This window comes from Eptatretus burgeri, chromosome 1 (assembly GCF_056783735.1).
Source record: "Eptatretus burgeri isolate ZD-2024b chromosome 1, Ebu_testis_v1, whole genome shotgun sequence".
Classification (NCBI taxonomy): domain Eukaryota; kingdom Metazoa; phylum Chordata; class Myxini; order Myxiniformes; family Myxinidae; genus Eptatretus; species Eptatretus burgeri.
In genome coordinates, this window is record NC_140961.1 from 44,872,946 (window position 1) to 44,890,117 (window position 17,172).

A 17,172-nucleotide genomic window follows, 5' to 3' on the forward strand; every position below is an offset into this window, starting at 1 on the left:
TTTATAGGGCCGGGGAAGCGAGAATCGACCCCTGACCCTTGACCTCCAACCCCGGCAAAGCGGACGTGGTAGAAATCACCAAAACACTTGCTCGACAGCGTGACCCCTGACCCCGGCAAAGCGGACGTGGTAGAAATCGCCAAAACATTCGCTCGACAGCGTGACCCCTGACCCCGGCAAAGCGGACGTGGTAGAAATCACCAAAACACTCGCTCGACAGCGTGACCCCTGACCCCGGCAGAGCCGATGTGTGTAATTCACCAAGGCTTTGCCTCGACAGTGCGGCTTCGACCCCGCCGAGCCGATGTGTGTAATTCACCAAAGCTTCGCCTCGACAGCGCGACTTCGTCCCAGCCGAGCCGATATGTGTAATTCACCGAAGTCTTGCCTCGACAGCGCGACTTCAACCCCGCCGCGCCGATGTGTGGAATTCACCGAAGCTTCGCCTGCCAGCGCGGCTTCGAACCCGGCAAAGCGGACGTGGTAGAAATCATCGGAGCACTCGTCCTGACAGCGTGAAGATGGCGTTGTCTCCAGGATGGGGGTGAAGCGATGTTTGCGGGGTGGCATTGTTGATGGTTGTGAAGGGTAAAGAGGCGAAGGTGGTGGTGGTTTGGTTGTGGTTGTTTGGGAACCATGTTGGTGGTGGCGATTTGGTTGTTTTGGGATAATTGGTCCAAAAAAATGTTGGAGAAAAGAAAAACGGCTATCTCAAAGCGTCACAGCCCGGTGAACACGAAAACCCTCTAAACAATGGTGGGGAACTATCTGCACATAAACTTACCGGCATAACTGATCTAAGGACCTTTCTGGTGTTGTGCAAATTTCCACAGCCGTAACAATATCAACATAATTATTTACGACATGAGTTTTGATCATCAAATATGAAATCAGATTTCGAAGCTCAGCTTTTAATAAGCCTATACAATAATATTGTCAGGAGCCAATCACATTGCACCAAGCCTCACAGCCAATCAGTGTAACAGCTAACAGACAGACAGCCATGCTTGTTATATATATATATATATATATATATATATATATATATATATATATATATATATATATATATATGCATGTAGAATGCACCTCAGTTGTTGCATTGCCATGTGCAAGCATGCCCCAATATGTAAAGCTCTTTCTGACTGACTCACTGACTCACTCACTGATGTAAATGTTTAGGACATTCCAGGTGGTGTAGAAAGCTGAAATTCCTCAAAATGATGCAACTCAAAGCCAATATCCCAGGAAAAATTACAAAACCACCGGGTGTGTGCGTGCGTGCGTGTGTGCGTGTCCGTCCTCCATAATTCCAAAACCATGAAATATAGCAGTCTGAAACTGCATGCATATGAAGAAAACTCCAAGGAAGTGCATGACTGAAATTTAGATGTTTGCGTTGACTAAAACACCCCTTTTGAAGATAATTAACGGCCTTATTTAATGATATCCTTTATCAGGCACATACGCGGTCACCGCTCTCTACCGGGCCTTAAGGTGTATCCGAGATAACCTCGCTGGGGGTGGAAGCCGCCATCTTTTTTAGCCTGCTCAACCATGCCATGACTTGAAACAGGCCGCAACAATTTCTTAACAATAAAGTTTTTTTTTTTTTTTTTTTTTTTTAAATTTCACATTCCTCACTCATATTCTCGAATGCCTGTTTGTCATAGCTAATGATCGCTGAAAACATCACTTTTGTAAGTGCTATCGATTTCATGCATTATATGATGTGATTTTACACGATTGACTCTCACAGACTAACTGAAGTAGATCATGGAAATATTATTTCGGTTTCAAGGATTGGAAATCGTCCGGATGAAATAAATGTTGAAATCAGGAGTGAAATCTGATAATTTAAAGAAATAACGATTCTTGTAGCAATATACCTATTTACCTTAAGCAAGCAAGGCAAACGTGCTTTCTCCAAGAACACACTGTGTATGTATGTATGTAATATATATTGTTACGGCTGTGGAAATTCGCAGACCACCATAAAGGACCTTAGATCAGTTATGACGATAAGTATATGTGTAGTTAGATTTCCCCACCGTTGTTTAGAGGGAATTTCCGTGTTCACAGGGCTGTGATCCTTTGAGTTAGCCGTTTTTCTTTTTTCTATCATTATTTTGGACCAATCATCCCCCAACAACCAAATCGCCATCACCAACATCATTCCCAAACAAGTACAACTCAAACACCACCACCTTCGCCTCTTTACCTCCACAACTCCACCCCGCAATCATCGCTTCACCGCCATTCTCAAACGATGCCTGCCAGCAACCAAATCTCCACCACCAACACCCTTCCCTAACCACCGCAGCAAACTCCCACCACCTTCGCCTTTCTACCAAACGTCATGCCATGGGTTGTGAATGGGATCCTTTCGAAGGAGAAATCGGATCAAGAATGATTCACGCCCACTTTTCATCCATCCAATGGCTGAGCATCAGGTGGTGTAGCCCCGCCTCTGAACCCGCTGTGATCCACAAATTTGCATATGCGCTCCTCCCCCGGCCGATATAAGCTCGAGCACGGTGCAGCTCGAGGCAGTCAAGTCGGGTCTGGAGAGTGGCAGTCTGGAGTCGGTGGAGTGGCAGTCTGGAGGGGTCAGAGAACCGGACTGAGCTCGAAGAGGTCGACAGCGGCAGTGTCGGTGGGGCAGAGTCGGGAGATGGAGCTCGAAGCAGATGGGAAAGGCAGACGGGGGCCGATCGACGGAGAGAGAGCTCACCGGTCACGCCAGGGGCACGAAGCCAGGCGCAGCTACGCTGACATCGCGGCTTGCCTGCCATCGCGCCACGAGGGCGCGGGTAAGACCCTTCGGTCTCGTGGACCTGGCCGCTAATCCAGGTTCCACGCACATTTGGTCCACGGACCTGTCCGCCACCCTTGCCTTTGAGGGTGGCTTTTTCCTTTGCTTTTGTGTAAGTGCATGTGTTGGCGCCGTCTTGTAAAGTAGACCTGTGTAAGTGACTGTGCATGTACATTCTCATTGCTCGTATTCGGTTGTAACTCTGCCTTTGCTTGCTTTCACTGTATACGTGCCTGAATTACTGTATGGCTGTAAAATACGTGCTTGTCTGAGTGTGCAATAAATGTGCTTGTTGAACTGTTCCCCGTTTCGTTGCGTCCTTTCCCTTGTTTGAAAGTTCCATCTTGCATTACGGAAGGAATTGGTAGGAGGGGTGTAAGCACCCGGTAAATAATCACGTCCGTCGGGGCCAGCGATAACACCGCTCGGTTATCACTGAAGCACGGAACGGACCGCTTAAGCGGTTCGTGTCCTCGGTCGGCCAGCGGCGAGGTACGATCGCTCGGTTAACTACCCGCGCGGGTACTTAGGTAGGTCGAGTTTGGCGAACAACCCTATCTTGTGCGGCTGGCCGATTGGCACGATTGTGGTGGGGTCGAAAGACCCACCCATGACGAGCTCCTGGCAGTTGTTCCAAGGAGGGTCACAACTGAATTGTCCGTTCCGGTGGGCGACGCGGTCGCGGTTTGAGTTACCTGGTCGATCGCACGCCGGGCAGACCGAAATTCGTAGCAATATATATATATATATATATATATATATATATATATATATATATATATATATATATATATATATATATATATATATATATATATATATATATTTCTTCTTCTTCTTCTTCTTCTTTTGGCTGCTCCTGTTAGGTGTTGCCACAGCGGATCATCCGTATGATCCGCATCGTGATTTGGCACATGTTTTACGCCGGATGCCCTTCCCGACGCAACCCTGGTCGCCTCTTACGACACAGGGATATGGTACACCTATTTTAACCGGGGTATACACTGGCTCAGTACACTGGTACTCATTTCGCTGACCTCGGAAGGATGACAGGCTGAATCAACCCCCTGGTGTGTGTGTGTGTGTGTGTGTGTGTGTGTGTGTGTGTGTGTGTGTGTGTGTGTGTGTGTGTGTGTGTGTGTGTGTGTGTGTGTGTGTGTGTGTGTATATATATATGTATATACAGTAGACTAGGCGTAAGTCGGCAGCGTGTAACTCGTCACTTCGCCTAAGTCGGCAGCGTCAAAAAGTCCCGAATTTATCTCATGTTAAATCCCTTTGAATAAAGGGTCATCCCTCTGTAAGTCGTCATCTCTAAGTCGTCAGATGTTGTCCGTTCCCGCGTAATGGAAACTCAAGTAAATTACCACTCCTAACTGGTCACACGGAACTGCTGCCTCGTGAGAAGCCCGATTTCATGGAATCGTGATGCTCGCTCATTGGTTTACACCGCCAGTGATAGGCTATTTATAACTGTGTACACACGTTGATCGCACTGCAGGCAGGACAATGGCGACTAAGCGTAAGCTTACAACTAAAACCTACCAAGAAAAATACGACATTATCCAGTTTTGCGAGGCAACCCCACTGATGAAGAAAACAGCCATAGCTGAGAAGTTGGACATCAAACAGCAGACATTGAACGATATCTTGAAGAATAAGGGCAAGATATTTGGACAAGTGGAGAAGATCACGAGGCCGGTGGTAAGTGTGAAAACGCGTGAAATGTGTGTCCTTTGAAGATGTCAATGACGCGCTCATCATCTGGTTTCGGCAAATGTCGGCTCAGCCAAATATTCGGTTGGACGGTGAAATGTTCCTGCTGAAGGCACGTAAGTTCGCTGCGGACCTCGGGCATGATGATGCCGAGACCTTGCCGATGCACTGGATAGAGAGATTCAAAGTGAGGTGGGGAATCGGCAAGGTCAAGAGGTGCGGCAAATCAGGCAGCGTGGATTCACCGATACTGTCTGGATGTGATGCGCCGATACTGTCTTTTGGTGGAGGATTGCCCAGACAACATCATGGAATACAATGACCGATTTGAGTCCTTTCTCATGCACCGGATGCCCAAGAGTTTGAGGCAGTCAAACATAACGGATTACTTTGTGAAGGAGTAAAGGATCAATCGAGCTTCGTGTTGAAGTCCGATCATGGTTTTATATTGGCTTGTTTTGTACATTACCGCACTCACTCACACATAGGCATTGAGTGGTTATCATCACCACGATGACTGTGTCATGTAATTTGTCACCATACCATCACCGATGGTATATCAGTTGTCTTACAGTTGTTCATTATCTTTACTTTTGATAAACTGATTCATGAATTCCATCTTTGCTTGATCACTTTCCAACTCACCAATGAACCCCTACCTATGCCCGAGGATTGTGTTTTCCTTTTGGTACAATAGCCGGCTCTCACACAAACGTGTCCAGGCCACGCGCGACTTCATCCTTCACCCCACAGTCATCATAAATGTTCGCATATGCGCAAGTCGTCACATTTCTAAGTCGTCACTTTTTTTTCCGTCCCGATGATGACGACTTTCCGATGACGCCTAGTCTACTGTATATATATATATATATATATATATATATATATATATATATATATATATATATATATATATATATATATATATATTGTTACGGCTGTGGAAATTCGCATTACACCATAAAGGGCCCTCAGGTGAGATATCTTCATAGGTACATGTGTAATTAGCCCAAACCCATTGTATAGAGGGCAATTTATGTGATCCATCCGGGCTGCGACGCTTTGAGTTAGTTGTTTTTCTTTTTCTATCTTTTATTTCAAATACACAACATTTCAACAACCACGCCATCCCCATCACAGCGCCAACCACACTGCAACCACGCCACCTCCACCATCTATGCTACTACATCTTCACCACTATGTCCGCTTCCGAATGGCAAAGGAAGGAGCTGCGAGGACGCGCGGGTTTTCCCGCCTGTTTTCCCCGCCATTTTTCCCCATCCTTTGGAGTGGAGGAGGGGCGATGCAGGTCAAAGGTCAGAGGTCATGTGAAGGAGGGGTCTCATTTTGGGGGAATAATTCTCTGGCCCAGAGCCAAGAACTGACTCCCCCGGCCCCCACACGTGGCGGGGTGGAGGGAAAGCGTGAGGGAACGCCCTTTTCGGGAACCCTCTCGAAGGAAGGTGGAGCCGAGAACGGGGCGGGGCGAAGGGCGGAGCCCCGCGCTATAAAAGACGGACACGGGCGGGCGTGCTTGCGCTTCCTCTTGGGCCGCTTCCTCTGTCGCCTCTTCCTCTTGGGCGCTTCCTCTGTTCCCTCTTCCTCTTGGGCACTTCCTCTTCCGCCTATTCCTCTTCCTCTTCGTCTTGGCTGGTGGTCTTCGGTTGGTTTTTGTGGAGAGTTGGTCTTCGGGAAGAGGTCCTGCACCCGCGCCTTGGCGAGCGGCCCTGTCACGAAGGCACAGACGGGAGACTCGGCAGCGCCCGTTGCGAGGTGGACCTGCGCGTCCGGACGGGGAGTGCCGGAGAGGGTTCGCCCGGCCGCGAGAGAGGTCGGGGCCAGGCGCGACCAAGCTGACGGTCGCGGGAGAGGGACTCACCAGCCATAAAAGGGAAGTCGCGACTTCTTTCTTTTCCTTCCTTTGCTTTTTGTATAAATGACTGTGGGAGGCGCCTGTCCGACAAGTAGAACCGTTTAAGTGTTGCCGTGTGTACGCGTATTCGGTTGTAGCTCTGCATCATTTCTTTTGTTTTGATTGCTTTATGTGCATTCTGATTCCGTATGGCTGTATATACGTGCTTGTCTGTGTGTGTGTGAATAAAACGCTTACTTGTTGACTGTTCCCGCTCTGCTTCGTCTCTTTTCCTTTTTATTGACCCTCCATCTTGCATCACGGAAAGGGGTTCGTAGTGGGTGCAACGTCCCAGTAATTAATCGGAACAGTCAAGGCCGACGATAACACCGCTCGATTATCACTGTAGCACGGAACGGACCGCTTAAGCGGTTTGTGTCCGGAATCGGCCTGTGGCATGGTACGATCGCCCGGTCGACCATTCGCGCAGTTACTTATTTAGATCGAATTTGGCGAGCAACCCTATCCTGCGAGGGTGGGGAATTGGCACGATCGTGGTGAGGTTAACCCCCCACCCGTGATTAGCTCCCGACGTTGTTCCGAGAGGATCACGACAGAATTGTCCGTCCGGTGGGCGACGTGCCGCGATTCGAGTTACGCGGCCGTTCGCACGCCAGCGGGCGCAAATTCGCAACAATATATATTCTGGAGCATGTTTGATGTGCATGTATATGTATATATGTATGTATGTATATATGTGTGTATATATGTATATATGTGTGTATATATGTATATATGTGTGTATATATGTATATATGTATATATATATATATATATATATATATGTGTATATATATATGTGTATATATATATGTATATATATGTATATATATATATATGTATATATGTATATGTATATATATATATATATATATATATATATATATATATATATATATATATATATATATATATATATATATATATATATATATATATAGTGTGTGTTGTGGCAGAAAGAGAGGGTATGTAATATTTTGGATGGAACTGTTTCCGAGTTATTTGGGTTGTTGATGCTCAGAGAGCGCAGAAGGATGTGCAAGAGCTGCAGGTAGAGAGGCAAAGCCTGGAAGAACAAACACGGCAAGGAAAGCAGAGTCAATCAAATGGTGCGTAATGAACTTATCTTTCCTATGTTTGACTACCTTTTTCTTCAAGTATCATATTGATTTGAAAGGCTCGAAAGAGCCATTTTGAAGTTAAAAATATTCTTATTGTAGAGGCATAAATTAGTGGACTGTTCTGTCACCACTACAAGGTGGTTTGGTGTGGTGTTGCTGCAGGTAATCAGGAAGCTTGGGGAGGCAAAGCAATGGTGGAGAAGCAAAGGTTGTCCCTTGTGCAGCGCTTTGCGGACCTGCGCGTTATCGAAAAGCAGATTTATCAGAGCAAGGGAATGGAAGAATCATCGAGCATGCAGAAGGTTTGCTCAATTATAGTGCTATAATCATTATTATTATTCATTATTTTCTTTTCATTATTATGACGAACAAGTAGCAACAAACCTGTCCTTACTCGGGGGTTAATTCCCATATTTATTTTTGATTTATGACTAGAAATACTGGCTTCCACCAGGTGGCAATGTACGATGCACATTTACATAGAGAGAATTTGGGTCCTTCCACCTCCCCCCCCCCCTTATGACTAAATTTTTTTTATCAACAACTTTCTCAGTCTTCCCCCCCCCCCTTCTCTAAGTACAACCAATAGTTTTTAAACTCATGCCATCCATCAGTTTAGGAATGCATAGAAATCAAACAAACAAGCAGACATTTCTCAAATTACATATATATAATGATTATTATCAATCAATATTACACTCGTAATTTATTTAAGCCACAAAGTTGATTGACCTTATTTTTGAAGTGTGACCTCTTTGTGTTGACATGTTTTTTCTATCCACTAGTCAATCCAAACTTTCTTTCTATCAAGATAAGAATATTCAAAGTTTGATGCAATCCTCTTCTTGTCCCTACGCTGTCAGTGGTGTGCCCCATTTATGACTGGTTAAGCCATTGCCAGTTTCAATTTGTCATGGTTATCATATCATTTATCTACTTGTGCTTCACTGAACATTGTTTCATTTTCCTGCATCTCATCTAATCACCATTTAATTTAAGCCTGGTGTTGGCTTGACGGTTAAGGTGGTTGGCTTAATATTTTAGGGTCTTGAGTTTGAGCCAGTCATGCCGTTGTAATAACACCAGGTTGATTAACTTTACCTGTCCTCCTTCCGAGGTCGGCGAAATGAGTCCCAGCTTCCTGGTAACAGGGACACTGCATCAGCAGCACAGTCATGCTTCCAGAAAAATGATGCAACCTGCAGCCACAGGCTGCATACAAAACATCAACCACTTAATTAATACAATAAGCATTATGTGGGTGGAAAGGTTGGAGAAGTTTAATGGGAAGTGATTGTGGAGGTGGTGGTGGTGGTGGTGGTGGTGGTGGTGAAGGGGTTAGTAGTGATTGAGGAGGAGGAATGCTGGTGGAGGAGGAGGAGGAGGAGAAGAAGTAGGTCAAAGAGAGGAAGGAGGAGGGAAAAAAGTTATTTAGCAATCATGAAGGTAAACAAATTCAGATAACGAGGTTTATGATTAAGGATACAGTTATTCATTAACTTATTCCACCACTGGCAGTTTCAAAAAGTAAATGATAGTGCAAGGTTCCAGCATGTACACACAGTGATCCCACAGGTACCCCAAATCACCTGGCACCAACACACACAAATATGTATCCCCTTACAAATTCATTTTGCAGAATGTTGATTATGGTAATGTTTGGCATACTCGTACAATTTTATTGAACTGTGAACATTAACATTGTTTTACCATACTCTTGTGACAATACCTTCACACATAAATGCATTAGGAGATGAGAAAACGTGTAAAACGGATGAGGCCACCACAGGCTGACCTTTCCACAACCACTACAGGCTGATCATCTCGAGGAATGGAACAACGAGATCCAAGGTGCTACAGGGGGTGTAGAGAAGAGACCAAATGTGGCTTATTTGTTGGACAAAACCAAGGATTTGCTCACAAAGAAAGGGACTCTAGAAACGTCGAATCAAGCAAACGATTCCACCACCCTTCCTCGTGACCCTTTTCTTCCGGTCACTAGCGAAGAGGGATCTACTACTGCCTGGGTGGATAGAAATGGCATGTCGTCTGGTAAACTTGGCTTTGACTCACACTTTGACCCTTTTGGAACCTCCGAAACAACTTCTGTGAACGATGATGACAGCTGGGCAGATTTCAGCAACTTGTAAGTAGCAACTTTTGATGCCTTTGTTTCAGTTTCTAGTACTTTTTCGATACCATATTTTATCGTGTATTTATGAAATGGAACAGTGATGCCATACAGTGCCTTCGGGAAGTATTCACACCATTTGACTTTTTCACATTTTGTTGTGTTGCAGTCTGACTTGAAAATGGATTGAATTTTTTTTAAAAAATGTCACCGATCTACACAAAATACCCCATAATGACCGTGAAAACTTTTTTTTTTGGAATAAATTTTTACAAATATATTGAAAAGGAAATGCAGAAATATCTAATCTCCATAAGTATTCAGCCTCCTGAGTCAATACTTTGTAGAAGTGCTTTGACAGTGATTACAGCTTTGAGTCTTCTTTGGTATATCTGTATCGGCTTTGCACATCTGGATTTGGGGATTTTCTTCCATTCTTCCTTGCAGATTTGCCCAAACTCTGTCAAGTTGGATGAGGCGTGTCGGTGAACAGCAATCTTCAAGTCTTTCCACAGATATTATCAATGGGATTCAAGTCTGGGCATTGACTGGACCACTCAAGGACTTTCATGTTCTTGTTCTGAAGCCATTCCAGTGTTGCTTTGGCTGCATACTTGGGGTCATTGTCCTGTTGGAACATAAATCTTTGCTGCAGTCTCAGGTCTTTTGCACTCTGAAGCAGGTTCTCCTCAAGGATTTGCCTGTATTTGGCTCCATTCATTGTTCTCTCAGTCCTCTATCCTTACAAGTCTCCCAGTCCCTCCTACTGAAAAACATCCCCATAGCATGATGCTGCCACCACCATGCTTCACGGTAGGGATAGTGCTAGATGAGCTGTGCTCTCTTTTCGCCAGACGTAGTGCTTTGCCTTCAGGCCAAAGAGTTCATTTTTCGTCTCATCGGCCCACAGAATTTTTTGCCTCATGCTCTGAGTCTTTCACGTACCTTTTTGCAAATTCCAAGCATGCTATCATGTGCCTTTTTCTCAGGAGTGGCTTCCGTCTGGCCACTCTCCCATAAAGCCTATATTTGTGAAGTGCTGCAGAGATTGTTGTCCTTCTGGCTGGTTCTCCCATCTAAAGGCCCGGTCACACCTTGACGTTTTAGCAGTGATGGCAACGTATTAAAATGTATGTAAAACGCTGGCTTACGTTGAACTTTTGATGTTTTTTTTTTTAAAGATTCGGACGGATTCATAGCGACTTGGTCTTATGTATAACGCATTGGTAACGGACACAGAACATTTCGTTGTGTTATAGATAACTTATACCAACGAATGCTGAACCTGTTGTCGGCCTACACAACCGATGCCCAACGATAGTCTAACTTAGGCATAGCGCGTTGCACGCATCGCCGACGATGTCGTGACGTAGCCTATTAAAAGGCTGACTCACAACGATTCGAATCATAACTGCTGTAGAAATGGAAGTGACAACATCGCGGTCACACCTTGGCGATCTGGCCAGCGTATGCCGACCTAAGAAAAATGTGTCTAAAACGTTGGGGCACGTCAAATACGGTATGAGTAAGTTTGGTATACGTGAGTAGAACGCTAAAGTACGCTATCATACGTCGTAGTAAGTAGAGTACGTCAAGAAATTTTAAACATGTTCAAAATATTACGACGTACTCGGCGTATGACACACGTTCCGCATGCGATGGGGATAAGTTTTACACACGTCCACAAAGGCTACTTATAAGCTACTCATAAGTCGAAACACGTCGCGGTAATGTCTTTTTTACGCGAAACTTATTTCTAACTTGTGTTTGACGTGCTTTGAACCAATTCTTTATGTAGTCCCAACACACATCGACGTATGTAGACGTATTCCAGTGACGTCTTCCAGTCAACAAAAAAAAATAAATGAACGTGTTTCTAGCTTACAACTGCCATATAAAGACGTGTTCCCAGCGGTTTTGAGAATTGGTATATATAAATGCTGCTCATAAAAGGGGAACCCAACAGTGTTTTCGAGTCCTTTTTGAGTCGATGTCCATGTCAGCAGTAACAGTATTAGTATTAGTATTAGTTTGTTCATGTTGGCAGTAGTAGGTGAGTGTGAGGGGGAGGGTGTGGGTTATGCTGGATCGTCCTTGCGTCCGCGTGTCCACGGGTAGGAGACATCTTTTCACCATAGTTCGAAGTTCTTCGCGGCTAATTTTTTATGGGGCTTTTTCAACAATGAGCTATAGCTTGTTTTTACGATTTAGGTCTATTCATAATGGGTTGGACAAATGCACAATGAACTAATAATGTGCATAGAGCGCTTTGATTACTTATAGATACGATATAACAACAAATAATTATCGTGAAGCCGGCGTTCACAAACTATGCCCAACGATAGCCTAACTTATCCATATCGTGCGGCAGTTTATCTTTGCCGGTGACGTAGGGTTTGCTATTCATAGGCTGCCACTTAACGATTTAAATGGCTGCATCTCCACTATTGAAAGTAGACGCTTGCGCTCAACAATTGGATTTTTTTTACACTCAATGACTTTTAAACGGTACCACTCGGCTATTTTAATTGTTTACAATGAACGATTTAAATTGCTGTCACTCGCCTTTGTTTTTTGATGCTGGGGTTTTGAAATTTGAAGCGTTTCTTCTGAACGTGTTAAAACGCTCAAACTCGAATATTTTAAATAGACGCTGCCGATGGACAATTGGAATCATAGCCAAGCTAGACATCGAAGTGTGAACATCCTCGTCATGCCGAAGAAAAGTTTGAAGAATGCTGCAAATAAGTGTCCTGGCCGTGGCCGTGGACGCTGACGCAAGGACGATCCATTATACCGACGTCTTTCAGCCTATGAGTAACTTAAAAGTAACGTCTGTCGATGTGTGGCAACGATCGCGTCACGTGCCAACAACACGTTAATCATAGGTTAGAAATAAGTTTCGGGTATGCTAAACATTACCTCGGCGTGTCTCAACTTATGATTAACTTACAAGTAGCATGTGTTGACGTCTGTCAACGATCGCAGACCGTGCATACAACTTGTGACCAGCGTAGCGGAACGTGTGAGTCATACGCCGGCATACGTCGTGAAATTTCAAGCATGAAAAAATTTGAGAACAACCAAAAAGTACAACGTTTAAAGCCAGCGTACAACGACGTATGGCAGTGTTTTTCAGCGTGCTCTCAATGTTATCAAAACTTACCCATAACGTATTCAACGTTTGCCAGCGTTTTAGAAAAAAAAAATTCAAAAATCGGCATACGTTAGCTAAAACGTCAAGGTGTGACCGGGCCTTAAGACAAGAAACTCTGTAGTTCTGTCAGAGCAGACATTGGGTTCTTGTTCAAATCTCTGACCAAGGTCCTTCTTGCCCAGTTCCTAAGTTTGGTCGGCCGGCCAGCTCAAGGAAGAGTTTGGGTATTTCCATATTCTTTCCATTTCCTAATGATGGCATTCACTGTGTTCTTGGGAACTTTCAACACTGGAAATTGTTTTATACCCTTCCCCAGATCTATTCCTCCTCTCAGTTATATCTCGGAGTTCCACGGACAGTTCCTTGGACACCATGATAGAGTTTCTGCTATGTCGACATGCATTATCAACTGTGGGACCTTATTGAGAAAGGTGCGTTTCTTTCTTAATAGTGTCCAATCTATTGAATTGGCCACAGGTGGACTCCAATGAAGTTGTGGAGACATCTCAAGGACGATCAAAGGAAATTGGATGCACCTGAGCTCAATTTAGAGTGTCACAGCTAGGAGTTGAATACTTATTGACTTAAGACATTTCAGCTTTTCATATTTAATTAATTTGTAAACATTTCTAAAAATAAAAATAATTCCACTTTGACATTAATGGGGTATTATGTGTAGATCAGTGACAAAAAATCTCGATTAATCCATTTTAAATTCAGGCTGTAACACAATGAAATGTGAAAACGTCAAGGGGTGTGAATACTTTCTGAAGGCACTGTATGTCATCACACATGATAACAACATCTTCATTCTGTCTGCATTTCTTTTTCTTTACCTCTGTCTTGTGCATGACCGGCTTAGCACACATTGTCATACGTTTGTATCTCCATGATTGGCTGTAAAATTTCATCATGCATTTTTTTTCAGCCATTCAGAGATTACTTATTTGTTCGTATGCAGCACAAGGATGCAGGGTAGCATCATTGGCTGAGGGTGCAGCGCCTTCTGCTGGTTAGGGCAGGAATTTGTAATTTGGCCATGGTGCCGGAGATGGCTCGCCTGCTCTTCGGGAAGTACACCATTGGGCTCTTTAACATCCACCAACGAATGCTGGTAGACTGGACACCCATTTAACATCCGTCCGAGAGACAGCACACACTTTGATAAATCGCCCTGCCTGTGAAACACCGAGATAAACAGTTTATAGCTGGGTTGGGATTCAAACCCAGGCGAAACAGGTTTGAGGCGAGTGTCCATACCTCTAGGTCATCCTGTCAGCTTATCAGAGATTCACAAAGGCTACCTTCACTTAAATGGTTGGCAAATTTAATGACTATGAAATGAAAGCTTAATTGTTTTTATTATTTTATTATACAATGATGTAAAGTGGAAATTTCTATCATGATCAAATCTAGTGACTTGCTGGTTTTCATTTAGTTTCCTTAAATTGAAGCACCTTGTAGTTTTTACTTTGGTCTAATTTCCAGTCTACTGTGTATACTTGTACACATGGACCTCCGTATCCATGAGGGTTACAGTCCAGGAAAACCTAACGGATACCTTAGTTTCATGGGGAAAAGGTGGTTGGGTTCCAAAGAAGAGTGATTAAAATAAATAAATGACAATGCATTGAGTATATACAGAAGTGTTTTTATTGAAGTTTGATGATTATGGTGGTGGTGTTGGAGGGGAAGTCAGACAATAACTTTGAAAGTTGTGGGAGCACTTGCCACAACACTTTCCCGATGGCTTTTTCTGGTCACGAGTGGCTTTTTCCGATCACTTGGGTCCATCAATTTTTTTTTTATGGACCAGATGTTGGACTCGTTCACACCAAAATGCTTGCCCACTGCGGACGCACTCGCACCTGTAACCAGTCTGTCGAACACATTCACATTTTCACTCAAGCTCCTCACTTCTGCCTCTTTCCAGCAGACTCACCTTCTCCACTCATCGTGTGTTTCGAGGCCATGATTGTAAGCCTGGTGTTTGCTTAACGGTTATGTGACTGGCTTAAGATCCTATGGTCTTGAGTTCAAGGCCCTGTTCTGCCGTTGAATTAACACCAAGTATGGTTGACTCAGCCTGTCATCCTTCCAAGGTTGGCAAAATGAGTACAAGTGTCTTGGTATTTGGCATTGCATCAGCAGTACAGTCGTGCCCCCAGCCAATGATGCTACTCGCAGCCTTGTGCTGCACATAAAGGAGGAGGAGGCAATAATTAACGGTGATTATAATTTAATGACAGTGAGGCAGGAGGCGTAGCGAGGTGTTTGCAGTTTGGAAATCAAATACAGTACTGTACTGTATTAACATCTGTGCACCTCTCCCTCATGTACCCGGTGTTGGTGGTTGTTTTGGTGTGGGGGATACATGAGTCGGGTGATCGGGGATAGCAAACTCATGAATACACAGGTCGCGTTGAATCTGTACATTTACCAATTTGCCAAACTCGCAAATGCAGAACTCACGGATTTTGAGGGTTGACTGTACATGCGGTCGTGGCCAAAAATATTGGCACCCTTGCACTTTTTTCAAGTAACACCATTTCTTCCAGAAAATTGTTGAAATTATAAAATCTTTTGTATCCACAAATGTATTTCATTGGTTTGCAGTGGAACAAAACAAAAAAAGCTGAAAAAAAATTACTAAATTACTAAAAAAAATTACTAAATCTGAGCTTGTTCCACACAGAAATCCTAAAATGGCCCGGACAATATTATTGGCACCTTTTAGAAGTTATTAGAAATAATTGGTTTTCAAGCAGGTGATTATCTTTTTAGTCCAGCAGCCATTTCTCATATGAGGCCAAATAAGGAAATTCGTTCAACACCCCCTACAGAAAAGTTTGACTTGACAGGGTGGTAGAATAGACCCTATAGAACACCTCCAGGTAGTATGTGGTTTCAAATTGTGGTATCATTAAAATTCTACAGGCCATTACACATACGAAGGGTACTTACCAAGAGGGTCACTGTGGGCTAGCAAAATTTAGGGGAGGGGTAACGTAAACGTGAACATCTTTGTCTAGAGTCTAGACTCAACCAATTTTCAATATTGAGGTATCATTGGCTTCCTATTATAATTCTCTATCAGAGTATGTACAGTTATTTCAAAATGGTCTTTGCCATGGCATCACCAAAGCTAAAATATTACACCAATTCAAACTTTCTGACATTTTTAATTGTGTTCTCGTATGAAGGTGAACGGTGTTTCTCAATTACTACTGGTATGTATACATTTTGGAAATCAAACACTTAAAGTATTGTTCTGCAGAAATTCATATACATACAGAGGCACGCATAAAGAAAACTGCAACTGTTATTTTTTTGGCGTTTGTCTTTTACTAGTGTATAGCAACACGGAAGCACATACATCAGAGCCGAGCATAATAGTTGTCTTTGGCAACACGGAAGTACATTAGTGAAAGCCGAGTATAATAGTTGTCTCTGGCAGCACAGAAGTACATCAGTGAAAGCTGAGTATAATAGTTGTCTTTGGCAACACGGAAGTACATCAGTGAAAGCCGAGTATAACAGTTGTCTCTGGCAGCACAGAAGTACATCAGTGAAAGCCGAGTATAATAGTTGTCTCTGGCAGCACGGAAGCTACTCATTCATCAAAGTGGATGATAATAGTTATCATGCTCGACACTGGGAGCTGTGCATGACAACACAGAAGCACATTAGTGAGAGCGAATCATAATAGTTGTGCATGGTTGCATGGAAGCGCATTCGGCAGAGCGGTTTGTAATATTTGTGTCTGGCAACAAGGAATCACATTCGCCATGGAAGCATGAAGATGTCATTTGTTGTAACTTTTAGTCAGCGTCTTCTTCACCACTGGATTCAAAGATTGTTCTTGGATTTTCACAAGTTTCTTCGGCCATACATGCACATGCTTCTGTGCATGGCATGTGGTTGGTTCTGCATGTGCAGTCGGCTCGGCGACAGAGAGACTTCTTGCAGTGACAGACGGTCAGCTCCGGAAGACCCCGTGGTGCTGGATCTTTGGTCATGAGCACAGGCTGCAGGGCACCATCCTGAATTTTCCAGCTGCTTGTGGAAGGCTCTGTGTAGGCTCAAATGTTCTCTTCCATACATAGGCCTGGTAATTTCCTCGCTTTATATGTTGCTGTAAACTGTCGAATGTAGTGGGGAGATTTTCATTTCTTTGTCCCTTTTGACAGAACTGCCAGTATCTCACATTGTTCACTTTCCTCCCAGCCCCCTTGGTTGTTGAGTACATTGCACATATGAAGGCTTCACATGCTTCTGAAGTGCTGTTGCTGAGCTCGGGTTCTTCTCCAAGCTGTCCCA

The 17,172-nt window shown here is 43.9% G+C and overlaps 1 protein-coding gene across 4 annotated transcripts in view; it reads left to right on the plus strand.

Moving 5' to 3' along the window:
* The window catches only part of LOC147034364 (uncharacterized), a 117,857-nt gene that overhangs the window by 57,550 nt on the left and 43,135 nt on the right, over positions 1 to 17,172 (plus strand). For all 4 annotated transcript variants that reach the window (XM_085881517.1, XM_085881501.1, XM_085881508.1 and 1 more), the window contains exons 9-11: positions 7,465 to 7,552; positions 7,727 to 7,866; positions 9,379 to 9,710. In XM_085881517.1, the coding sequence (XP_085737643.1) occupies positions 7,465 to 7,552; positions 7,727 to 7,866; positions 9,379 to 9,710 (560 nt within the window). The remainder of the gene's footprint in view (positions 1 to 7,464; positions 7,553 to 7,726; positions 7,867 to 9,378; positions 9,711 to 17,172) is intronic.